Source organism: Gadus chalcogrammus, chromosome 4, assembly GCF_026213295.1.
Source record: "Gadus chalcogrammus isolate NIFS_2021 chromosome 4, NIFS_Gcha_1.0, whole genome shotgun sequence".
Taxonomy (NCBI): Eukaryota; Metazoa; Chordata; class Actinopteri; order Gadiformes; family Gadidae; genus Gadus; species Gadus chalcogrammus.
This window is the reverse complement of record NC_079415.1, coordinates 15,736,191-15,762,042: the sequence shown is the minus strand read 5'-3', so window position 1 is coordinate 15,762,042 and position 25,852 is coordinate 15,736,191. Positions and strand designations below refer to the sequence as shown.

At 46.9% G+C, this 25,852-nt stretch overlaps 1 protein-coding gene across 2 annotated transcripts; it reads left to right on the top strand.

Annotated features, from left to right (window-relative positions):
- The first annotated feature begins 198 nt into the window (after positions 1 to 198).
- On the top strand, positions 199 to 25,844 carry zgc:162472 (uncharacterized protein LOC553495 homolog). Of its 2 annotated transcripts, XM_056587739.1 has the most exons (27): positions 199 to 323; positions 5,825 to 6,057; positions 7,234 to 7,894; positions 8,020 to 8,126; positions 8,279 to 8,344; positions 11,279 to 11,437; positions 12,029 to 12,162; positions 12,291 to 12,385; positions 13,207 to 13,261; positions 13,527 to 13,661; positions 13,946 to 14,179; positions 14,569 to 14,632; positions 14,728 to 15,100; positions 15,389 to 15,513; positions 15,958 to 16,342; positions 16,548 to 16,676; positions 17,008 to 17,044; positions 17,132 to 17,236; positions 17,708 to 19,999; positions 20,873 to 21,029; positions 21,413 to 21,512; positions 21,603 to 21,636; positions 21,828 to 21,938; positions 23,400 to 23,495; positions 23,773 to 24,004; positions 24,142 to 24,433; positions 24,904 to 25,844. In XM_056587739.1, exons 2-27 carry the CDS (start codon positions 5,831 to 5,833, stop codon positions 25,012 to 25,014), a joined length of 6,516 nt encoding a protein of 2,171 aa, XP_056443714.1. In that variant the 5' UTR covers positions 199 to 323; positions 5,825 to 5,830; the 3' UTR covers positions 25,015 to 25,844. The 2 variants fall into 2 exon arrangements, with proteins under 2 accessions (XP_056443714.1, XP_056443715.1); XM_056587740.1 differs by lacking the exon at positions 16,548 to 16,676.
- Positions 25,845 to 25,852: the final 8 nt, after the last annotated feature.

Below are 25,852 nucleotides of genomic sequence, written 5' to 3'. Positions count from 1 at the left end.
AAGTATTTTGCTAATAAATGCATTACACCCTTATTGTTCACGTTCAAAATGAACCATAAATAATCTGCATGTAATACTGTTAAATATCCAGCAATGACATTGTGGCTTTCTATTTTGCAAACTTGCAAACGGTTGCAATTTCTTAGATTTGCGACAAAAGGACTACATCTCCCAGAATCCCCGCCGGGTCCACGGTCCTCCTGACAGCCTTGTGTCACAAAAATGGCGGTCTAACGTGTCCATGGAGTCTGTACTTCATTCCCCCACATATGACCAATACATCAAGATAATTCCCCCTAAATACACTGCTCCATTTGAAAAAGGTATGTCTCAATAAGTGCAGCAGTAGTAAGTGTTCATAAATGCCAACATGTTCGACGCAGGAAACATAGTTACTAGTGTGTTATAGTGAGGATGCTGTGGTTTGTTGTTCATGTCTGCTGCCTGGTAAACAGTGGCGTTATCGATTCGGGGGTCGTATTGTTCAGCAATACAAGTCAGACGAAGCTTTTTAATTGTGCTGCTAGTCTTTGAAGGAAGTCGTGTTTATCGTGGCTCCTTGTGATTTTCAGTACACTGATCCGGATCACTTTACACCAGCTTTGGTCCTATATGCCCACCATTGTTGTGAGTGTGTTTCTGTTAAGAAGTAACGTTACGTTAGCCTTCACACTGTTAACATAATGTCTTTCTTATGTGTGTCCTTTGACCCATAGCACGATTTTTTTTGTTTTGCTTCTTGTTCCCAGTAGTCACCCATAAGGGCCGTTACATAGTCAACGCACGTAAACGACGCGAGTGACGCGCTACCTTTCAAAATCTACCAGGGGTCCCCAACCTATTAAGCACCAAGGACCGGTTTGATTCTTCAAACAATTTCACGGACCGGCGGGGCGGGCCCGCAAGAGGTTGCCAATTTGTTGATATTTTCATATAGTGTTGTGCATGCATTCATTTAAAACAACTAGTTCCAGTTATTTATGAACAGTGAAGGTAACACTCTTAAAAAAGTATGTGTACTTGAACAAGTGAAAAATGTACAACTATGAACATAAATATATTGAACTAAACTTGAAGTAACATCTATCAAGTGTAAACATGCACAACACAAAATGTCAGTAAGGGAAATTAACACGCGTTTGTGAGGCCACAGAATAGGCTACAATTCATTTTAATCAGTGGGAGCCCTGTGCTTGTTTCCCTGCAAAAAGAAGGTTCAATGGGGGTGATGGAAGACAGTGACACCCTTAGCGTGTTTGAAATGTCCAATCGATTGCGCAATTTTGTTTAAGTTGCAGTCATTGCTGAAAACCCGGCCTCGCATAGGTACGTGGTGGGAAATGGAAGCAACGTTTTCAGCGCTTTTACGGATATCTCGTGATACTCCGCTTTGGTTTTGATCCAAAAACCCGCCAGAAAGGTTTGCTCAAACACACTTTTAAGACCACCATCATTAGCTATTTCAATCATTTGATCTTCCTCCTGCACTGACAACTGATTCGGGACATTGACAAATGGGTTGCGGATCCACTCATTCGTTCGCCGTGGATCTTTGGAGGATGGGAAGTAACGTTCGAATTAATATGAAAGCGCAACAAGGTGATTGCGCACCAGCTGCGAGAGAATGGGCCCTGCCTTAGTCTCTCCCAAAATCCCCACTAATGTTTGGAACATATCGAATACTCCCCTGTCCACTCGTCGTCCCCACAAATCAAGCTTAGCTTTAAATGCAGCAACTTTATCTGCCAGTTCAAAGACAGTCGTCATTCTCCCCTGGAGTGTCAGGTTGAGCTGAGCTCATAGTGTGACACTGCTGTTGAACTGAACAAGTGAAGTGAGCTTAGGCTGCGCGCGCAGCCGCTGAAGCCAATACGTGTTGAGGACGGGACAGACAGACAGTTATGCCTGAGAAAAGAAGTTAAGACCTTGCCAAAAATGCAAACATGTTATATGCAATCTAACAACTGCATTTATACTTATGGCATGTAAAAGAGTGACAGTATTGCGAAATAAATTGAGTTTATTAAGTGTGCATGCATTTTGCATGAATTTGTAAAAAAAAATAAATAAATAAAAATATATATTCATGTCGTAGCCTACTAACCTACGGCCCGGTTAGGAATGTCCCGCGGCCCGGTACCAGTCCGCGGCCCGGTGGTTGGGGACCGCTGTACTACACAGCATACGCGAACGTTGCGGGCAATGCATGATGACATGCAATACACCACTCACGCCATGGGTGGCAGCAGAGTCACTGGTGTTTTCGCGGTTGACATTCCAGGTGACAATCCGATCAAAGTGGCTATGGAAGAAGAGTGATGAAGCGCAGATAGGCGGTGTTATGTGCGCCCTTTAAATACCACACGAGATCAGGATGGGGAATTTGTTTCTCTGGTTATTCCAATGCGAAGCCTGGACGAGGAGAGGCATTTCCAGTATTTTCGGATGTTGGCGCCAAAGTTTGATGATCTCCTTTCGCAAGTCATCCGATATCTCCCCGACTCTCACCAAAACCGGCCCTTGTCAGGGAGCAGCTGGCAGATTATTTTTTGCCAGATGCTGGCGTGTTTCCCCACCAGTACAATGTGCTACGATTGGGTATGCACACTGACCAATCAATGTATATACATTGGTCACTTGGAAGCATGACTTTTGATTCATTAGTTATCACATTACACAAGTTAACTAATTTGGTTTACGTCAAACTCATTAATTCATATCCATATAAAATGTTTGTACAACGAGCTACTGCCTTGACGGATTAATGAATTATTTAAGTGTAGGCCTATAGCCAAAGCTATAGCGCATAATGTCCACAGAAATTATATGGTAGGAAACATTATTAGAGAAAATGGGTTTATTTATCAAATACAGAAACTTGACCCACCATACACGCACACATTTTTCATTCACTACACACTCACTCTTTCAAATTTCATTCACTCAAAGAGGCTACTGAACTTATGTTTCACACAGATCATGAACACTTATGTTTCACACAGAACGTGAACACAAAACATTACGTAATTAATTCAAATAGGCTAACACTAAAACAAATAAGGCCAGTAATAGAACGAATATCGGGTGACAAGAAGATAATTAATATGGCTCACAATCCCGAATCAGCAGTTTGATGTCGCGCATCAAAATAGCACTTTGCCCCTGTGGAAGGGTTCGCATAAATTGGCACAGGTTATTAGTAAAAGAGACGTGAATGTCATTCTTATCACGTGCCCGCATCCTCTCATATGTTCTTCTGTAAATATAACCTATAGTGGGAATAATGTACAATATTTGCAGTATCGCCCCCACCGACAACGCATAGTATTGCATGGATCGGCGCGTCGCGTATCAAAAATTGTGAGGACGCGTTTTGCTACGCTTCGACGCATAATGGTGGCCGAAGCGTCGCGTAGGCTTCTGGACGCGTATGCGTAGCGATGCGTCGACTATGTAAAGGCCCTAAGCCTTGTGTTGCGCCCTCTACACCTACTGGCCTTTCAGTGGCAGTGCAATGGTCTTTCGGTGGTGCAGAATCAAGTTAATTGTGCACACCTGCGAAGGCTATCAGAGCGCTGCTCCGATGTGTGAAAGTGGGCGACTGGTTCACATCCCTGGATCTCAAGGATGCTTACTTCCTAATCCCTGTTTGGCAAGCGAACAGGAAGTTTCTCTGCTTAATGGGGGTTGCGTACGAGTAACAGTGCCTGCCATTCGGCTACTCCCTGGCCCTGCGCACCTTCTTAAAGTGTGTGGAGACGGCGTTGGGTACGCTCAGGGAAAGAGGGTTCTCCTTGTTCTGAGCAACTCGGAGGAAGCTGCGAGAAGGGACAGCATGCCGTGATTAACCAGCTCTCTTTACTGGGTTTTGCCATCAACTGGGAAAAGAGCTCCCCACTCCCCAGCCGGTAAATAGTCTACTTGGGCCTTTGCCTAGACTCAGCCATCATGACAGCGATGCTCTCGCCTCCTCGACGACACGCCGTCCTGTTGGCACTCTCCCGCTTTCGCATTTGCAGAAATGCCTGAGAGCCCTGCATATCGCGGGCGCCCAGAACTTCGGGGCGGACCTCAGGTCGCGCGGCGTTCCCTGCCGAGATGAGTGGAGGTTACATCCCGACATTGTCAGAATGGTCTGGTGGAGGTTAATCCTGCAGGGCAAAGGTTTGCCTGAAGCGGTTATCAACACTATCTAGAGTGCTCGGGCACCTTCTACTTCTTGGCTGGCCATGCAGGCTGTGATGGTAGACCGGTCTTCAGCCATCCACTGGTCAAGAGATTCTTGCCTGGGGCAAGACGTGTGAGGCCTGTTTCGTACGTGCTTACACCATGCTGGGATCTTCCCACCGTGTTGCGTGAATTGTCCAATATGTCTCAGGCCCTCTTGGATTTCCTGTCCTTCTAAGACGTTGCTCTTATTGTCTTGGTTTCTGCCAAGCGGGCCGGTGAGTTGGCCGGTGAGTTGACCGCTCTGTCTGTCAGCCCGAGCTGCTTGTTGCTTAACGAGAACAGCTCCTTTGGGAGGAACTGATGTGCCCTGTGACTTAGGCCACGTTTATACGTAGCAGGGTATTTATAGAAACGAATATTTCCCCCCCTCCGTTTTCAAAAATAACATTGTGCACACAACATCGTTTTCAAAAAAGTTGTTGTTTACATCAAAACGCATAAATACGCCGTTGAGCGCCATTATAACTATGCCAAACCTATGGGCGGCAGTGTAGGGAGAAGGATAAAGCCATGCAAGCCAATCAGAATCAACAACGAATAACACAAGCGTCTTCCTGTAACAAACAAACTGTAAACATAGGGCGCTCATATGACGTTAAGCATTTCCTGGCACATAATGTGACGCTTCAGAACCTAAAACCCCGTTTCTCCCCGTTGACACAACAACACATAACTGGCGTTTTCAGAAATATCCACTTTGGCCGGAGCTTTTAGAAATGGTCGTTTTCTGTGATTAAATCTGTGTTTTCGTGTAAATGAGAGGCCAAACCGCGTGGAAATATCGGCGTTTTCCCTTCGTGTAAACAGGGCCTTAACTTGTACAATTATTTATGAAAGTATAACACTTTATTTTGTGATTTAAACTCTGGGGTCTGTCTCCATACTTTGTTGCTGCTTCCGAGACTATCGTAACACTTGCTCTTGGCTAGGGATCGACCAAAATTGATTTTTTTAGGGCCGATACCGATTATTTTTTTTGTCAGCCTTAGCCGATACCCGATACGCCGATACCGTTTTTCTTCAGCCGATATTTGGAGCCGATACTACCCTGGAAATCCAGAATTCTCGCGAGAGCATAAATTGAATTTGCTTAGCGAGTCACTGTGGGAACGAGCAATATACTCGTGTATATTCTGGGCCTCCCCTGGCCCAGAACATCAATCAATAGTCAATCGCATCGATGTATCAATATAGGCGGGCCAAAAGCGTTGCTGTTTTACCGACTGGATACGGCAGGAGTCTTTATTCAGACTCCACTGGTTAGCTCCACTGGTCTGGATACGTCACCCCTTGTATTCTTCTGATATTTTCAAATGCATGCTTGGTGCCGCCCCTCGAGTTGGGCCATTTTCATTACTCGTTGCCAGACCCTACAGCTTTCTAGATGTGGGTCTGGATTTCCAGGTTGAGCCTCCCTCAATTTACATCATAAAAATGACACAATGATGATAACAAATGTTACAATGTCTCCATTTAAAATAATGTAAATTTATTGAACTGTCGGGGCACTCTTAAGGTCAGACTAAATGGATACATAGACAGTGGTCCAGTCTGTCAGGAAATGTAACACCGCATACTGCCTTTCTCTCTTCAGGAGAGAATGATTCGCAGGTCAAGGATCAGCGTTCGGCCCAACGTGGGGAGACCGGGTAGAGCTGGGGCCACCGCAACGGCCCAGGAGGCCCCTTCAACCCAGGATGACCCCCCAGCCGATCCTACGCCAGCAGAGGCCACTGCCCAAACGGAGGACGATAACAACATGACAGCGGCGGAAGTGGAGGACAATAACCATTCTACCACTGCAGGCTTGACGACCGCAATTCAACGGTGAGAAGCAATTGTTCTTATTGTTTTATTTTTTATTTTTTTAGCTGGTGTAGGCAATTGATTTTAGACGCACTTTACGTTGACATGTTTAGCTAATTCACTCAGCAGCAATTCATGAATCAAATGCTCTGACAAAAAAAAGGTCAACATCCGGTATATGTGGCAGTTGCTGGCCTGTAAAAAGCCAATGGTTTAATTCTGAAATTATTGGATGGACTACCTGTCTGTCTAACGACCTACCCGCCTACATGCGCGCACTCTGTTTGTACACTCATTGGGCATGGAGGCTTGAAGGTAGGGCTGAACGATTTGGGGAAATAATCTAATTTAGATTATTTTGACAATATTGCGATCGCGATTTAGTATGCACTTTTTTTGTTTAAGTTCCTTATGTTCTGTATTATTCTCAAACAAGCAATAACTCATTGTATAGTATGACCAACACAACATCTGAAGCAGTCAACATATAAACTGCTCTTTCCTTCACGCCAGGCCTATGTGTTGAGATGAATTGATTCATGAATTGATATTATGACATATTTTTTAACTATTACTATAATACAGATCTTTATTTTTACGAAAAAAAAAAAGTTTTTTTAATCGCAGCCCTCACGATTTGCAAATCACATTCTATATTACATTGCGATGTCGGTTTGAATTCGATAAATCCTTCAGCCCTACCTGAATGATTACTGAATGGATACTTCCAAATTGCCTACCCAAGCTTTAAGGCATGATTTGAGAGTTGTAAAGACAGAGGGAGTGAAACGAAAAAAGCAAGATTTTGGAACAAAAACGTCATACGTTATTTTGAAAAGTGCCATTGAAAAGTGATGCATCTCAATCACCTTTGATTGACAGGCAAGATGTATTCCTCCAACAAATCAGGAAAGCGTTGCCCTTATTGGTCAGAAATTAGCCGGGAGTGGTCTAAAACTGAATAGGGGCAGTCAACTCAAAACTTACAGCACATTTCACTCACTAATGGCTTAAGGATGGTTATGCCTTTTATAGTAATATACTCAAATAATAGCTCCTAAATCATATCTATTTTCGTAGTTATTTTTATGTTTTTATTAAAAGTCTCCGAAATATTGTGACCATCAATTCCTCACACACCAAACAAAAATAAGTTATGAAATATTGAAGATTCTTCTTTATTTTTCCACTTTGCAGGGAAGCTGCTGATGACCATGGTGAGGCATCCACTGCCCCCACCACCACCACCTCCATCACCACCCCCGCCCCCACCACTATTTCCTCTTCCGCTAACCTTCAAAGAAGGAAGCGTGTCTCCGTCAAGCCCAAAGTCTCCGCTGCCCCGAACCGGGCGTCTGCACGGGCGTCGGCAAACCAGAACATCCAAACCCAAGCGTCCAAACCCCCCGCAGAGGAGGGGCTTGCTGGACCTCCGGGGTCAGACCTCGAAGAACCCATCACAACGGCAGCAGCAGCAGCCCACCATGTGGATCCAATCCCCAAGGCCCACATAGAAGGTGCCGGACCAGGGAACGATCCCACCACTCAGGAAACCCCCGTGGAGCCGACGCCATCCGAGAAGCCCCAAAATCTGGAGTCTCTTCCAGCGGGTCCGGCCAAAGAAGTCCCTCCAAAACCACCAGATGAGGCGCCGTTCTCCATCCCGGACAAGGAGGCGAGGGAGAACTCGGAGAGGGCCCGGATCCTGTTGGCCAAGGCCTCTAAGGTGGGGAAGACGTTGCCCAAGAACATGCGACTGAGCCAGCTGCTGCACGACCAGACGGACCTGCAGAGGATGGCCAAAGCCCAGAGGCTCAGGGAACTGCTCCGGCAGGAGATGGGCAAGGAGAAGGAGAAGGTGGGTCATTTGAGAAGACACAGCAAGTGCTTTGTGAGAGACAAAGTGATTTATGAACTGTTCATTTTTGGCACTCCCTTTTGTCTTTTTCCATTCATCAACTGTCTTTTTCCTCCATCCCTTAGCAAGGAAACAGGAAGTCGAGATACCGCCTAAAGGAGTACGCCCTGGATCCCTCCAAGATGACCATGAGGGACCTGGTCCACTACCTCCCCGCGTCAAACCCCATGACGTGAGTCCCCACCTCCCCCCCGGAGCCTCTCTGAACCAGCGGCGCTGCTCTACCGCTGTTCATTATGTACGTTGATGTGATGGTTGGATTAATCTATGGGTTGGAATTGTAGTTCTACGAACCAAGCGTGTTATTTTGTTGATTCCCTCCAGAGCCTATTTGGAGGAGTCCGTTCCAGAGGATGAGAGAGTGGTCCCAGCGTCGCCAACAATAGAAGTGTAAGACTTAAGCCTGGTTTAGTGTTATCTACCGTAGTATTACTTCTAGACAGTAGTTAGTGCTGCCGAGACCATACTACTTTAAGGCCATACTACTATAAGAAAGGGCTGACTGCCCAAAATAACTTTTTCTAGATGGTATTTTACAATTCCCTCATGTGGATGCTCTCTAGTGGAAGAGTTTATGTTTTGATAAAGGTCCCATGGCATGCTACTTTATGGATGCTTATATATATATGTGTGTGTGTGTGTATATGTGTATATAAATACGTGTGTGTGTGTGTGTGTGTGTATATATGTGTGTGTGTGTGTGTGTGTGTGTGTGTGTGTATATATATATACATTCAACGGGTGGCTTAAATCCAGCGATCTGATTGGTTCATAACTGTTGTATAATGAGCGTATACATAACTGCTATGACGCCCAATCATTTTGTGAAAGTTTGCATATCACTCCGCGCCTGGAAGTAGAAACGGTTACAAAGTATAAAAGTAGTTGTATAAAAGCAATAGCACAGTTCACTGAAGCCTAAAAATATGTTGAATGATGCGGGTGTACATTTTGTTACTCCGGGAGTGAGCAAGGCGATGGAGAGACTAACGAAAGCGTAGGCACTCGGTGAGTGAACTGCTCCATAGGATAAATTGCCGGCGAACCACTCTAGCCTAGCCTTCTCTCGGAGGGACGCTAAAGTGTGTTGCATAGCGACCGTCATGCATTTTTGAAGGCAGCCAGGAGGGACTACTTTTTTGTATTCTTTAGAAAAACAGCTATTTTGACTTTCTTGTTTTTTTTTTTAAATGTAATGTGTCTATGACTTTCGTTTTGCCATAATAGTAGCCGTAGTTAAAAAGCAATAGATCACTTTTGTCAGTGGTATGTGCTCATTATACCACTGTGAAGGGGGTCGCCGGCCCGACGCGTAGCGGAGGGCCGAACAACGCCCCTGAACAGTAATGTATATATGGCTGGAAGAATGCTTATGGGTCTGTAGTTGCTGATGACAGTGTGATCACCAGATTTGAATACTGGTGTAATTATCGCAGTCTTCTGGGAACTGGGAAACACTCCTTCATTAATGTACCAATTTACAATATTTGAGATGGAAGGGATGAGTGCCTCCATATGAGTTTTAATAAATACGGTGTCCATCCAATCTACATCCTTTGCCCTTAAGCCATTAGAGAGGATATAATCATCATATTCACTTTGGAGTTGTTCACCTCTAAAACTCAGAATGGGAGCATCTGTGTCTAGAGGGGTGACAGAGTAATTTGATCCAGAACATTTCTGAGAGTTTTTGTCAAGTTAAATGCTGCAGCCACTTGACTTGAATAATTTGTTACGTTTCCCTCTATATTTAGTTCTATTGGTTTACTGATGGCATTTGATTTCCCTTTTAATTATTTTGAATTCTGCCAGATTTCTGGTATTTCCCCTAGGTTTAAAGCATTAATGAAAAATGTTGCCTTTGCCGGCATGAGTGACCAGTTTACTTTTGAGAGCCATCTTAAGGGCATGATCCCTCTGTTTCATTAGTGACCGTATAGTCTAATTTATCCAATTTATCCAATTAGTGACCGTATAGTCTCATTTATAGTCTCATTTATCCAATCCATTTTTAGAGACATTTCTTACGATCAGAATCCTATTGTGGTCAGATAGCCGGTCAGATATTACAATTTGTGACCAAATTGTAATATTTCTCTATTTGTGAAAGCCAAGTAATTGAGTGTCTCTGATGAACTAGTTATCCTTGTTGGCCCTTCAATTATCTGTTGGAATTCAAAAATACTTGTGACACGTTTCAGCTCTTTCCTTTTTGTTTTATCACTCCAGTTTATGTTAAAACGATCAATAGTATTTGTATAATTTTTAGTATCACATTCCTTCAAAAGGGCATTCAAGTTATCATAGAAAACAGTTTTTGTGGACGGTGGTCTATACATTCCAATCACAATGAATGACATTTGGGATGAGAGATTTAATTTGAGAACGATGCATTCCAAGTCATTAACACAGGATATGTGAATTTGCGCACAATTTACTGTCCTTGACATAAAACAATATTCCGCCACCCCGACCATCAGCCCTCTTTCTCGTCTAAACATATTGTAGGCGTGAACATTTAATACGTCATCAGGAGAGTTTTCATTCAGCTATCTCTTTGATAAGACAAAATAATTCAAAATTTGATTAATATAAAAGATGCTGCAGTTGATCATTTTTTGCACTTCGGATATTTAAATTTCCTCCTAATAATCTGCTGGGTTTTGCCTGAGAGTCCCACAGCCTGTGCGCCCGTTTAAAAGTCGGAAAAAGTTTGATACAGCAGAGTTTCCCAATCGCAGGATTTATCTTGCGTCTTGTCTTGTTCACTGATGCAGAATTTGTTTGTTTTTGCACATGATCTTCCGTGCAAGATGTCACAATGCTCGGTAGATCACTGCTTTTTTTGTAATTGAGTCAGCTGAAAACTCACCCAGTCTGATTTAGTGAAGGGGCCATATGATGTTCAGGCTTTCACAAAATGTTGAACAACGCACTCCCATTTACAACAATCAGATTTAGGGCAGTGGAGCCAGAGTGTTACCTGGTAACCCAAAGCCTCCAACAGCAGGTTACGCAATAGCATGGTTTAACCCATAGAGGGCAAACTTATCAGTATGAGTCAGTATGAGTCCATACTTGCATCATGTTCTGTTTTAAGACTACAATGTAAAGCACTTCCTACAGGGTTAGGAGTAATAGTTATGAGTAATTGGTAATAGTAATGTTTTTTATATATTTATAACTCAAATATATATATTTTTTTATCACATTATTTTATTTCCGATAAGGCCCTATTTCACCTAATCAATACATATCCTCTGTTTAGTGCTTTTAGTATAATTTCTTTCTACACATTTGTATATTTCAATTTTCCCTCCACAGATCCACAGAGAAGGTCAAGGACCCCGAGGATTCAAGCCTTAGGGCTGAGGTTGAGGAAGATGAAGATGATGAGGTGGAGGATGACGAGGAAGAGGGGGGGGTGATGGTCCCCAGGGTGAAGGTGGCCGAGGACGGATCTTTGATCATCGACGAGGAGAGGTGAGCGACGCTCCCACTTCCTTTTAAATATACATTTCCTTTTCCTGTCCGATTCCTTGTCCGTATCCTATAGCAAAGTATCTACCCGGATTAGTCCCAATGGCCACAGTTGCGTTAACCGGTAGAAAGGCACACCGAAGGGTTTTCTCATCATAAAGGGGAATGGTCACTTGATGGGGTGATACTATTACTGTCTAATAATCAGGTAACTAGACACTGCTTAAATACATTGGTACAAAACTTAAATGTATTTAAGCAGAGACCTACCACATGTAATCACAATTCATAAGCATATATTGTGTAAACCTCTATAAAGTATACATTGGATAGTGTAGTAGTAATAGTAGGAGTAGTATTAGTAAACAATTTTCCTTATATTCATAAGGAATTATAACTCATGCAATTTGTCGATACGGTACAATTTGAAAGGTATGTCTTAAAAAACAGATCCATAGACAACTTAGACAATATTGTTTTCAAAGATGAGATCTTGGTGGCCCCAGGCCAGCTGGTTTCTGGAGCCGAAGGGTTGCAAAGCTGCGGGTTGGTCCGAGGTTTCTCTTCCTTCAATGCTTCTTCTGTTCCTCCCAGTTTGACGATCGAGGTGAAGAGGGCCAAGGGGCCCAACCCCGCCAATGACAGGGACGCCGTCTTTGAGCGCGGCTCCACCACCACCTACTCCAGCTTCCGGAAGAAGACCCACTCCAAAGCCTGGTCTAGCGAAGGTCCGATCCACGTGAACGACCTTCTGGGATCACACGCCAACTTTGTGCACTTTTTGAATGCATAATGTTCCCTGTTTTAATGTGTGTGTGTGTGTGTGTGTGTGTGTGTGTGTGTGTGTGTGTTACAGAGACGGACATGTTCTTCCTGGCAGTCAGCATGGTGGGAACGGACTTCTCCATGATCGGCCAGCTGTTCCCTCACAGAGCCCGATCCGAGATCAAGGTTACACCCAACTTCTATATTTTCAAAGCTACAATATATTTATTAACAGGAAGAACGATGTGGTAAAACGGGATGTCGATGCACAAACAAATGCCCTTTCCTATATGGGCTCTTATGGCACATTTCCACCGGCAGGTGCACTTCGGCCCAGCACGCCTCAGCCCAGTAGTGAAGGTGCGGTATAGCCCAGCTCAGTTACGGCTCGTGTTTCCACCGCCGACAGTACCCTTATAGTAGGGTGTGGTTTAAGCCGGATGGCGATAGCCACGGCATCTACGTAAGCATTGTGATCTCATAGCAGCCTGACACAGTGTAGACTGCTAATAAATCCAAGGAAAAAGAAGAACGCAACACAATGAACAAAAAGCAACAATGTAGGACGTCAAAGAAGGATGTCGACATTTCCTTCTATAAACGAAGCTTTCGCCGTTGTCCAGAAATACCTTGCGGGTACTGTGTTGGTTTGTTCAACGGACGTTGTATGTCGCTCGAATTTGCCGGCACCCTTTCGGGCGTCTCAGTACCCCAAAGGAGGAGTACTTCGAGATGAGTATGGCTCAATACGGCTCAGTCCGGATCACGCCCACTTTTGGCGGTGGAAATGCGAACCGTGGCGCACCTTTTACCCGCGCACCCTCCGGTGGAAATGCGCCATTAAGACATGATTACTTTAATATAAGAAAGGTGCATATAATTACATTAAATGGAGTATTGTCGATACAAGCATACAGGTCAATCAGATGAAGTCCGGTACATTGTTGTCGTTATGATTTTTCATCACCTGATTGTGTTGACCTGATCTTTTATGTGTTTTATCACAGAACAAATTCAAGAGGGAGGAGCGGGCGAACTCCTGGAGGGTGGACAAGGCCTTCAGTAAGGGTCTTCGTCACCACAACTATTCCTTGCCGTCACTGGACCTTCCTTTTCTCTTCATCTTAGCACTATATCTTATCAGTGGAAATGTTAATCCTATTCAATGATATTGTTATCCCATCATGTATTTGTCTTTGTCACTGAACAAAAATCAACGACAGTGTTGCCTCCATCCGACGTGTTGTTTCTGAGGGATAATGGCGTTCCTTTGGATGGCCATTAAGGAACCTCCTCTCCTGATGGTTTGTGTTTCATGGCTTTTCAGAGGAACGGCGGAAATTGGATCTCAAGTTTTTTTCGAAGCTTCTGGAAAAGATTCTGGAGCTTCAGAGCCAGAAAAAGAGGAAGCCCAAAGTGCCCAGTGAGAAGAAGACCAGAAAACCTACGAAGAAGGCTAACGGTAAAATTAACGAATTATTTACTATTAACTGTATTGTCAATTTGGAGGCTTTTATCCAAAGTGACTTTCAGGTAGGGGTTAGACAGTGACTACATAGACAGGTCATTCAGGAGCAGGTAGGGGTTGGGTGGTGCAGAGACGGGTCACTAAGGAGCAGGTGGGGGTGACACGGTACTGAGACAGGTTATTTAGGAGCTTCATGCAAGGAACTTCTTGCATGAGGAGGCTCAAATGTACCCCTCAGAGCTTGGGAGAGCTCACCAGGCACCTCCTGTCCCCCCCAGGGAGGACGACCGCAAAGGACCTGAGCGACGTGGAGGAGGATCCTCTGGAGGAGGAGGAAGAGGAGGACGGACAAGAGGATCCCGACTACGTTGGGGATCGGCACGACGTGGGCGACGTGCCCGAGACCCCCGTTGAACCTTCCTCAGCGGAAAAACCCGTCGAGAGCAGCCCCTCGGACCAGAAGCCCAAGCCCAAGATCAAAAGCAGAAAGAGGGCCAACAAGGAAGTGCAAGGTAGTGGATGTCCCCTTTTACTTCTTTGTTCCTTTAGTTATTCTAGGAGAATGGAAACATAAAAAAAAAAAAAAAACATAATTGCTCTTAGTCGAACCAATGGAAAAATGCCAAGCAACAGCGTTGATGTTTTAGACTTGACTTGACTTGAACTATTTCATCATTTGGGGCATTTGTTTTAAAAAGAAGCATAGCGTGATGGTTCTGTGATCGCGCGAGCGTTGAGACTTTCTCAATAGGTTTTTCCAAAGACCAAATGGATTTAGACTGAGGAATAAACCCTGCACTGTTGTGCCATGGGTTGCTGTGTTTTCTTCCCTTCAAAATGCTTTCCAATAGAAGCTTTGAGTGTGCACACGTTTATCTCTGTACTACATTCCTAAACACAGCGGAAACATCCGTACCCGAAGAGGCTGAAGCAGCAGTGCCAGAGGACGGGTCATCCATCAAAGAGTAACCATGAATAATGAATCCCTCCTCTTTCAATGGACCTCACGTCACCCGTTGGCTGCAATACAAACTCTAAACACACAACTCTGAATCCCCAGGCAGGAAGATGCTGAACAGGGGACCCCATCCGGCGACACCACGACCCAACCCGGCAAGCGGCCCCGGGCCAGGGCTGTTAAACCTGTCCTACCACCCCGCCGGAAGAAAGGAAAGGAGGCCGACGCACTACCCCCAGATTCACCAGCCTCGAACTCCCAAGATGCACCAGCCTCAGACTCCCAAGAGGCACCAGCCTCAGACTCCCAAGATGCACCAGCCTCAGACTCCCAAGAGGCACCAGTCAAAAACTCCCAAGATGCACCAGCCTCAGACTCCCAAGAGGCACCAGCCTCAGACTCCCAAGATGCACCTGCCTCAAACTCCCAAGATGCACCTGCCACGTTGGAAACCCTCGCAAGTGATGCAGAAGAGGTGAGTTTTGCTGGGTTCGGGCATGTTTGGTCTGGTTGGGGCTTGTTTCATTTAAAAAGGATGGTGCACCCCAAATCTATTTTGGTTTCTTTTAAACATTGTAATATGTATTATATGATCTTCAACATTGTAATCTATACCATTCTTTCCGAGTTATGATGTCAAACTTTGTCAACATGCTCTGGTCTGACGTTCCTTGACACAAAGAAGTTTGAAAACCCCTGGCCTAGAATGTTGTTATTTAAAAAAACGTTCAATGTAAAGTATCTAAAGTGCTCTACTCTAAAGGTCGATGAAGAACCCTTTACCCAAGCCAAGAAAAGGAAGAAGCTGGAGTACGATGATGATGATGACAACGATAACTCCTCTCAAGATGAAGTCTCCCCCATTAAGATTGATCTCAAACCTACAAGGTATGCCAAACAAGATGGAAGCCATTTACACATACATTTAGGGCTTTTAGCAGATGCTTTTATCCAAAGAGACTTACAATTGCTAGGTTAACCCATTCCGTGTATCCAACAAAGATGGCTAGCGTTAGATCCTACACAATGCTAACTACTTTTATCAAGTGCCAGGAAGTGCAATATACAATAAGTGTGTACATTAAGTGCCAGGTGTTAATAGGAGAGTAAGGGAGGAGTGTTGCTGAGGGTAAGGAGGGAGGCTATGCAGAGTCCAGGTGACCTCGGAACAAAAGAGTCTTGAGTCTCTTGCGGAAGCCCAATGTGCTGCTTGGTTTTTGTCTTAGAGTTTCGATTTTATTAATATTTCTACCATTAAAATGGTCCTATCCCACACATCATGGCATTCTAGAAGATGCTGTTCTTGGTCAACGTGTGATGATGTGGTTGCAGGTACGGCAGGATGCCCAAAGCCACCCAGCACCTGAACTACCCCGCCGCCTCCCCCGGCCGACCCCCGACCTCCTCCACCCCCAGGCCTAGGCGGCCCCCCCACAAGACCACCTCCTCCAAGGCGCCGGCCCAGGAGCCCAAGCAGTCAAAGCTGGTCACGCTCCGGGCCTCCCCGTCGGACTGCAGCGACGATGAGGAGGAGGAGAAGGAGGATGCAGGACTGAAGGAGCCAGTTTGGGTGGGGTTGGAGGAGGAGGAGGAAGAGGAGGAGAACAGGCTCCGCGGGTCGGACCCCATGGGGGTCAGCTGCGCTCCGGTCTTCGTGCCCGCCAGCCTCCGCTCCCCGCGCCCGGTGGTGTCGGCGGTGGAGGAGACCATGGAGGAGGTAGGAGAACCTCGACCCAGCTCACGGCTTCACCCTCGCCCGTCCGCATCGCGCCATCACTCAATCACTCGTATCTCAGTTGTGTTCGGCTGTTCTGTTACATCATTTAGTTTTTCCCCTTCATTTGATTTTCCATGCATGGATGTGTTTCTTCTCATCCCCATGCCCCCCCCCCCCCCCCCCCCCTGTGCTCCATTCTCCTCAGCTTGATATTTTGGTTAATGTGCCCGACGTGTTGGACATCACCCAAGACTCCTCCCACCACGCGCCCTTTGAGCATGCGCAGAATGAAACGGACTCAGTACCGTTTGAGCATTCCTTAGACCTGCTGGCTGTAAGTCCCTCTGAACCCCCCCACCCCCAGAACCATCACCTTGCTTCGTCATAACACCTTTAACCATATAATGATTATAATGATCCATCTGGTTTTTTTAATTGATTGTTTTTGGATCTCATCTTGTAACATCTGAACTTTGGCTCCATCGCTAGTCTATTGAAATGGCACACTTTATTATGTTTAGGAAGCTTTTTCATCTTCCTTTTTTCTACTGCCTTACTTGTCCATGTTTCATTTAATGTCCCCATTAAAACATTGCATGTTTTATACCAGTTATTTTAAGTCGACTATTATCTATAAAGCATTCTCCCATCTGCTCTGCTCCCAGGATGTGATCGACTTTCTGTCTCCAGATCATACGGAAGGTACGTTCCAGCATTTGACAGGACTTTACCAAAGATATCGTTCTTTTCTCGCAGGATTTGCGTGACAACCATTTTGTTTTTATTCAGTGTCTGACAACGAGGCGGCTCACACCCTGCTGACCATCGGCAACCGCTCCCTGCAATCTCTCCTGGCCCACATCGAGGATCCGTCAGAGGCCGACTTCACTACAGGTGTGGTACAAGAGTTTAGAGCCACCTCAGTTTCACATAAACGACCACTTTTTGTTTTACACTTTATAGTCCTTTGTCTCTTAAAGCTGCTCTACGTAAGTTTCGCGGGTTATAAAGAGAGCAGAAGAGAGCAAGGTTTAAACATACGATATCCTCAATCCCTCTCTGCTCCCTCCCTTTCTTATTTTGCTTTGGGATTCATGACATGCATTCCATTCATGTACTTAACGGGCAAGATGGATGGCCCAGAACCAATCAGGGATGAGATGCCCAAATTTGTCAGAAATCGAATTCGTCTCCTACAGAAACTGAAATAGGAACAGAAATTCTCACAGCGCATTTCACCCACTAATAGCTGACCCATGGCTGTGCCACTTCTAACACATGACACTCAAATAATAGCTCTTAAACCTGAAAAGCACCTTTTTATAAATCGAATAAACAACATATTCTTTCCCAATGTCATTACAGATTTATTACCGGCCGTCAGTGATCCGGGCATTACCAACCAGAAGGAAGACGTCGAACCCGATGGCGACTTCCTTGACATTCTCTCCGCCACGACGGCACCTTCAGACGCACCCACGGCCGCGGTGGACTCGGCACATCAGGACATCAGTGCAACACACAACGATCCTGAAGCTCTAACAGTGGACAAACCCATTCCCGATACCCCTAATGCATCCGGCAGTAGCATTAGTGACGGCCCCCTCGCCGCTGTGAAGACGGAACCAAAGCCTCTGCAAAGAGATGCCCCCGTAGAGGCGGCGGCGGTGGCGGCGATCAGTTCCCCGCCGAGGAAGCCCGGGCGGTTAGCCAAGATCAAACCCAAGCCCAACCTGCTTCGGGCCTCCAGGGTCGCTCGACCCACGCCGAACCCCACGACAGAATCACACGAGGCTGACGGGAAGCAGACGCCGGGAGCCGCGCACAAGGAGGATGTGTCTGAGCAGGCGACGCTGCCAGCGGCGGTGGAACTGGAATCTTCTGTTCCATCAACGGGCCGTGTGCCACCATCATCTGCAGGAGGACTCCGGCCGCCTAGTAGGGATGAGATCCCAGAGGAGACACCTGCCGGACAGGATGGGACCGCAGGGAGAGGACAGAGTCTTGAAGTAGAACCACAATTGGAGACCTCGGTGAAGAAGGACCCTCAAGAAGAGGCCTCTGCAAGATTTACATTAGAAACTGTTCCGGAAGCGGCAACAGGGAGTGAACCTCGGACAGATCCTGCACCATCCCATCCCTCCTGTGACGTTGCGGCCAGTGGAATGCTGCCCGCGACTGCGGCAAATGTAGCTGAAGTTGTACAGCCGAGACCTATGGTGGCGAGGAGGAGACAATTCCCCAAAGCCAAACCCAATCTGGGCCGGGGGGCCCGAACCGCTCCTTCTGTAGAGTCGGACCCGACTAAGGTCAGTCCGGTCGGGAACGCCTCGTCTTCAGAACCACAACCCACAGAGGACACGGTGACGCCGCCGGGGCCAGGATCCACCTACGGCGCCACTGGTGACTTAAAAACGCCCGTTCCTACCTCACTGTCGCCGGTTACGTTGATCAAAGCGGGATCGGCTATCACGCCCACGGGAGCAGGGGTCGGCAGAGAGGAGGGGAAGGGTGACGTGGTGGACTCCCCCGGAGGAAGTCAGGCAATGGTAGCACAGGTACAAACCACAAAGGATAACCACTCAGACACCTCGAAACAAGACAACGTGCCGGCCTCGCTTGGACCAGAACCAAAGCCCGTCGCAGATCACGGATCACGCTCCGAAGTAGGAACGCGACCGAGAACCGCCCGGTGTGTGGCGGCCCCCACGCCCCTGCATGCCTCTCCGAAGCAAATCTCTGAGCCCCACGAACCGGAGACCTCTGGATGCATTGGGGCACGAAAGTCTCGTGCGGAAGGGGCGCAGGAGACAAGCGGCCCCGGGGCCACCAGGACCACCACTCCGGCCCCTCAGCCTGCTCAACGAGAGGAGGAATCCTCCCCATCCGAAGGAGGACCTGCGGTGGGAGACGGGGCGGTGCGGCCGCCGGCGGGCTCCAAGGATTCCTTATCCGACGGTTCTTCGTCGCAGTCGGAGGAGGGGGTGGTCCGGACGACACCGCAGTGCGTCCCGGGCACATCAAGGCGTCGCATCAGCCATGTCAAACCCAAGCCTAACCTGGGTCCTCAGGCCTCCAGGGTCAGCCACGTCAAGCAGCCCCCAACCCGGCGCCAAGTCCCACCGTCTCAGCCCGACACAGGCCCCGGGACGCCAAGAGAGGCCCTCCCTTCGGACTCCCGAGGGGGGAAGGACGCCGTTGAGGAACACAGAAGGCCATCGAGGTCCTCTTCGGTTGCGGCTCAGTTGGATCCCGTGGTATCCTACGCAAATGAAACAACGCTAATTCCATCTGTAAGAAGTATGCCAGATTTTAAAAACACAAGCCCTGCGAACACCGAGAAGTCGCTCCTCCTTCCGGACCCCTTCGATACGACCGAAGACGTCAAACCTCCAGCCTCGATAGCATCGTCAACATGGGAAGCGAGCGTTGAGGGAACAACGTCCAGTCACGGCGCCTCGTGGTTGGTTGAAAACCCCTTCACGGTGGTGGACGAGGGCGTTGACGAGGTGTTGCCTAGCGTGGCTCAAGCAACAGCACCCCCTGTTGGTCAGGAGAATTCAAGGGCTTCTAGGTGTGATCAGGCCTCCAAAGCTCCAGCATTTGAGCCCCTGAGCCGACCAGTCGCAGAGACGAGCACACCCGCACCTCAGACAGGTCAGAGGAATAACTAAACTGACGTAAATGTGCTGCTTATAGAATTGGGGGACATGCAGTATGTTATGAAGGGTGTGTGTGTGTGTGTGTGTGTGTGTGTGTGTGTGTGTGTGTGTGTGTGTGTGTGTGTGTGTGTGTGTGTTAGAGCCCGACCGATATATCGGCAGGCCGATATTAGGCATTTTTCAAACTATTCGGTATCGGCATTTATAATGGCCGATAAATGAAAATTAAAAAAAAAGAAAAAAAAAGATTTGTCCACCAGAGGGCGCTCTAACGCCCCAAACCCGCTGATTCAGCCAGAGTTAGGCAGACTGAATGACGGAGATCGACAGAGATCATCGACGTTGTTCATGTGTGAAAGTGTGTTCATGGTAAGTTGGCAACTGTCACGAGACATACATTGCTTGACTAACAGTTAAAAGAACATCCCCATCAATTCTCTAAAGTCGATAAGCATGACTTAATTCAAGACTACCATGTCCAGTTTTGCTGTTGTTATGTGTTAGCTGAGAGTGAAAAGGATTTAAAGGATAACTACAAATAACCAATGTTAGGGAAATCTGTTTGTTTTGTTGCGCGTTTCTGGATTTTTTTTTATATTTATATATCGGCCGATATATCGGAATATCGGATTTTTAAATCACAAAGTATTCGTATCGGTATCGGCCTTAAAAATCCTATATCGGTCGGGGTCTAGTGTGTGTGTGTGTGTGTGTGTGTGTGTGTGTGTGTGTGTGTGTGTGTGTGTGTGTGTGTGTGTGTGTGTGTGTGTGTGTGTGTGTGTGTGTGTGTGTGTGTGTGTGTGTGTGTGTGTGTGTGTGGAGCAAACCTTCCTCCTGTGTCTCTAACGTCCCGGTACCATGCCCTCAGGGCTCCCCGTCCTGCCGGTCCCCTCCGACCCGGAGGAACCCTTCTTCATCCTCTCCCTCACCGAGATCCCCGTCTTCCCCACAGCGGGGGGGGCCTTCGGGGTGTCTGAGGCCCCCCCCAATCTGCCTGGGGCCGAGGCAGCCCCAGAGCCACTGAGGTCAGCGGACGGACACACACACACACACACACACACACACACACACACACACACACACACACACACACACACACACACACACACACACACACACACACACACACACACACACACACACACACACACACACACACACACACAGCAGTAATGCCTCCAAACTGACAAAGCATGGTTCATGGATAGAGGGTGACTCTAACCTGAAGGGATGAACTAAATGGTTGTCAGTAATACTAGTGAAATATATGCTTGAAAACCCTAACGCAAATAGCTGCAACCATCAATAATATAGAAATAATAATAAAATGTATAATACATTATGAGTTGATTTATATCAATGTATTTCTGCTGGTGATGTTGTACTGACCTCTCTGTTCCCTGGCCAGCGACCCAGTGACCCCTGCGACCCCTGCAGGGAGGTCATCAGGCAGGAGGTCCGGCCTCCGTCTGCACCAGGACGCCGGCTCCTCCCTCCCAACTCAGACGGTAGGCAGAGTTAATGAGGCGTCCTCGTACCTCAGTCTTCACCATGACAACCATGACAACCTCTCCTTCATCTTTAACCCTTTCTCACAGGCACACGGGACTGAGCAGCCAGACCACCAACAAGGTAGCTGGAGTGTCTGCCTCTCTCTCGCTCACTCACTCAGTAACTCACTCACTAGAACAATTGAATAATACATTATTAGTATCACGTGCATAATTATTTCTGTATAATTGACAGACCTGATAGATAGATAGATAGAAATAAAATATTTTTGTTTGTGTTATTTCCTGATTTTGTTTCCACCATCTCAATAGACCCTGATCCAGTCCAAGCTCCAGAGCTACCAGAGGCTGTGGTCCGGTCTGTGGAGGCTGAACCTCCCAGTAAGAGGAGGAGAGCGGTGTCCGGTTCCAGGCAAGGGAAAAGTAAGGAGAAGACATTTGTATCTAAACACAACTGTGTGTGTGTGTGTGTGTGTGTGTGTCAGACATAGGCACACAGTTTGGACCGCCCTCTGTGAAAACTTGATTCCATTAGCATGTTTAGAGATGGCATGCTTCTGCAGTAATGCTTCTGCACTTGAACATGCACTATCCACCACATCGTCTGTCACGTCGCTGGCTAAAGAGACGATATGCTAAAATAAATGAAGCATTTGTTATTGAGGGTTGTTGGCAATCACTGGCTGCCAAACCGGCTTCTTATGTTTCCGGTAGGATGCCGGTAAATATGGGGCAAGGCTCAGGGGAATGCAGTGTTATCGTGTGTGGAATGTGTTTCCGTGTTGGAGGCACGGCATATCAGACGCAGGCTAGCAATTTTGCAAGTCTCGCTTCTGGAGTCTCCCTTCACATTTTCTACATGCCGGGCCGAGGACATTTATTAGTGGCCCCTCCCTTAGAGTTGTAATAAACAGCAGCCAGTAAGTCCACTTCAGCTGGAATTCCAACACTATGAGAGAAAATGTGTTTGAATGTAAAAAATGTGTTTTGGGCTGAGAGTTTAGGGAGAGAGGGTGCATGTTATCACCATAGTTACGGGCCAGGCCAACTTTATGATGCATTTTTAGTACCGTTGTGTATAATGCTCAACTGTTTTGAGCATTATGATAAGCAATGTTGTATATTAATTCTGCCATGCAACGTAGTTTTTGACTATAGGTGTCCGGATAGCCTAACCCTTACTCGGACGCGGGCGTTAAACACTGCTCAGACGGCGCTTCACCATTCATACACCATGGCGTTATGCATTACTATTCCGAAAGGCCCAACTATATCTCGGACACCACAGTCAACCGCTGCCCAGACAGAGCTCCACAGGTCCCCACAAACCGCACTGCCCCTTGGTCGTGACGTCAGACTACCTCATAATAAAAAGCTGATCTGACGTCACCAAAAGAGCGCCACCTGCGGGTTTTGGTGAGAATGGCAAAAACCTTTGATTTTCCCCTTTTTTTCTCTTAATTGGGTACTCAGTTCAGTAACGGGGATGAAATGGCATAGATTACTATGTTGAAGATCATATAAGACAATGAATACTTTAAAAACAAAAATAATGTGGTTTTTGGTTCACTGGCTCTTTAAACAAATGCAGGCATGATAAACTATCGTTCCCATGCTAATACTGGAATATTTAATATGGCAAATCTTCATTCATTTATTTTATATACCTGTCACTTGAAATATTTACGGTCTGTGTTTGTGGTAATATGTACTGTTTTCACTGGCCCCGGCTCCCGCCTTATCGTTGGAAGGTATGCAGGACGCCTTGTAACGGCTAAAGTTAACGACCAGGCGCTCTGTGTTCCTCAGACATGAAGGCACCGTCCTAAATACAAAGCCAATGAGACTTAAGGGGGTGATCTGTTGTGTGTACCTTCTGAGCAGAGCCCAGTCCGAGTGCTGCTGTCGCTGAGCCGGCTGAGGGGCCCCAGGACCCCCCCAGCAAGAAGAGGAGAGGGGCCCGTCGACAAGGGGAGCAGGGTGAGTACAGACCACAGCCTTCAGTCGTATCGGACGACGGCAGGGTGTTACGGATCTGCACAAGTTCACACACACAGTTCAGGTTCTCACGGTTGGCCTACTGGACTTTTCCTGTCTGAAAAGTGTCAACACATATGTTTATCATTTTTTTTAACCGAATGTTTCTGCGAGGTATTTAAATAGATATATGTCAAAATATGAAAATTCTCAAATCAACATTCCAACATTCCAAACTTGGCACCACGTGGAAACATTTGCGTATAACCTCATCCTCTAGCCCCGGTGGAGGTCCAGCCCAGGTCTACCGGGACGAGGCAGACCAGAAGGGCCTTCGCTGGGAAGGCCCCGAGTGCTGATGTCCCCCAGTCGCAGGGCTCCACTGACACACCACCACCACCAGGCTCCACTGGGCTTCTGGAGGCTGAGCAGGGCGGGCGCACCCCAGACGAGGCCGGTGACGCCAGCCGGCCAATAGAAACCCAACCTCCTAAAGCACCTGCTCTGAAGAGGTGAGTCGGAGAGCGGGCAAGGTCCTGATCTCGGAGACAAGAAGTACGTTTTAAATGGAGGACAAAAGCGTTTCTATTTGATATCGGGGATTCTCTAATCCATTTTTTTTTTTTTTGTGGTTTATTTCACCTTGCAGGAAGCCCAAGGGGTTCCTCTCGTTCCTCGCAGGCCCTGTGACCCCGGGCCCCTCTGGAACCCTCGGGTCAAAGGTCAGAGCGCCGCCCCTCGCCCCGCAGGTCAAAGCGTCTCGTGGCGCGGCGAGAAAACCGGGCCCCGCCTCGGAAGGCGGTGCCAAGAAAACGCCACTCAAAGTCGTTTCCGTGGCACCGCAGCGCAGGCCGGAGCGCAGGCCGGCGCCAGTGCCGGTGTCCTGCGTCAGTACGGCCCCCGCAGAACCACGGCCCGCCACCTCTGGAAGAACAGCTGAGGTGACGCTGTCCACCCCGGGGCAATAACACTGGGGGGGGGGGGGGGGGGGGGTTGTTTAATGGCTAGTTGAAGCATCCTTTAACAAGATGCTCTCACTAGCCCTCCCTGCTCCCTAACGACATGACGCAGGATAGGTGCGTCTTTTTGATTTGCCATTAGAAGCCATTTCCAAATATTCTAAATATATATATCTAAAAATAAATTGGTCACTTCACAAGTGGAAGTGTCCACCCAGATGTACGGGGGATATCTCAGCCTCCCAGCCTATCAAATGCACCGTACCAGCTGGTAGTGGATAGATTACCCAACAGCCTATCCAATGCACCGTACCAGCTGGTAGTGGATAGATTACCCAACAGCCTATCCAATGCACCGTACCAGCTGGTTGTGGATAGATCACCCAACAGCCTATCCAATGCACCGTAGCGACTGGTAGCTCCTGTCTAACCCTGTGCTCCCTCCCCTACAGACGGCCCCGCCCCACCAGGAGGACCAGCTGAGCGTCAGCAGGGGGGACGAGGAGCCCACCAACGTCTCTCAGTACTTCTTGAGCGACATTTTTACAGAAGTGGACGAATGAGTGGATAATCTTTTTTTAATTATTAGTATTATTTTTTTCATTTAGTTTGTTCTATATAGAGATATTAAAGATTATTCAACTGTTTAAAGTTTATGTTACTATTTATTTGCTGCTGTTTAGTATCTAGGTTTCAAACACCCTCATTCTGACCTGTTGTTTGAATTGACAATAGATATACCATAACTCCTTTTGTGTATATTTTGGTTACTGTTAGTCCTCTGATGTATTTTAGTTGGTAACTCCTCAGATTATGACCATCACTCATATTATGTTGCTTGAGCAAATCACAGAATTTATGATTACTGCATCTCTGGCCTGTTGAAAAAGGTGCCAATTGTTACCTCATGAAACCATAGTCTTTGTAAAGCTGCCAACATTCTATTCTTTGTAAACCCACCAGTGTCATAGTGTCAGTGCTCATTTCTTGGTCTTGTTTCTCAGGTTAGTGTTAAGTTTACTGTCTCATACCCAGCAAGTTACCGTTTTCGGAAATGTTCTGTACTTACTGTTTTTTGCTTGCGTTCTGCTGTTACTAGCTCAATGTACCATTGTTTTAAGTTGTCAGTGATAAAAGGCTAAAACATTTTGGACACAGTTTAGAACCACTTCAACAATCCATTGTCATAAATTACTTCATTTATTCATCCTTTTCTCTCCTGTAAGATATGTTAATAAATCAAGCCTTGGATACAAGTGGAATTTTTGAAGTTTATTTCACGAGCATTACTGTTTGTTTAGTTTCTCATAAATATGTCTGAACTCGAGCTGAAACTGCTGTTATACATTCTTGAGAGCTGACAAGGCACTGTTCTTCCCTAATCCGTTCCAGCAAGCACCC

Bases quoted from the DNA above. Each gene is read 5' to 3' on its own strand.
- zgc:162472 (XM_056587739.1), top strand. From the start codon at position 5,831: ATGATTCGCAGGTCAAGGATCAGCGTTCGGCCCAACGTGGGGAGACCG. The intron at 7,895-8,019 runs GTGGGTCATTTG...TCCATCCCTTAG, and splicing joins TGGGCAAGGAGAAGGAGAAG to CAAGGAAACAGGAAGTCGAG. The intron at 12,386-13,206 runs GTTACACCCAAC...GTTTTATCACAG, and splicing joins GAGCCCGATCCGAGATCAAG to AACAAATTCAAGAGGGAGGA.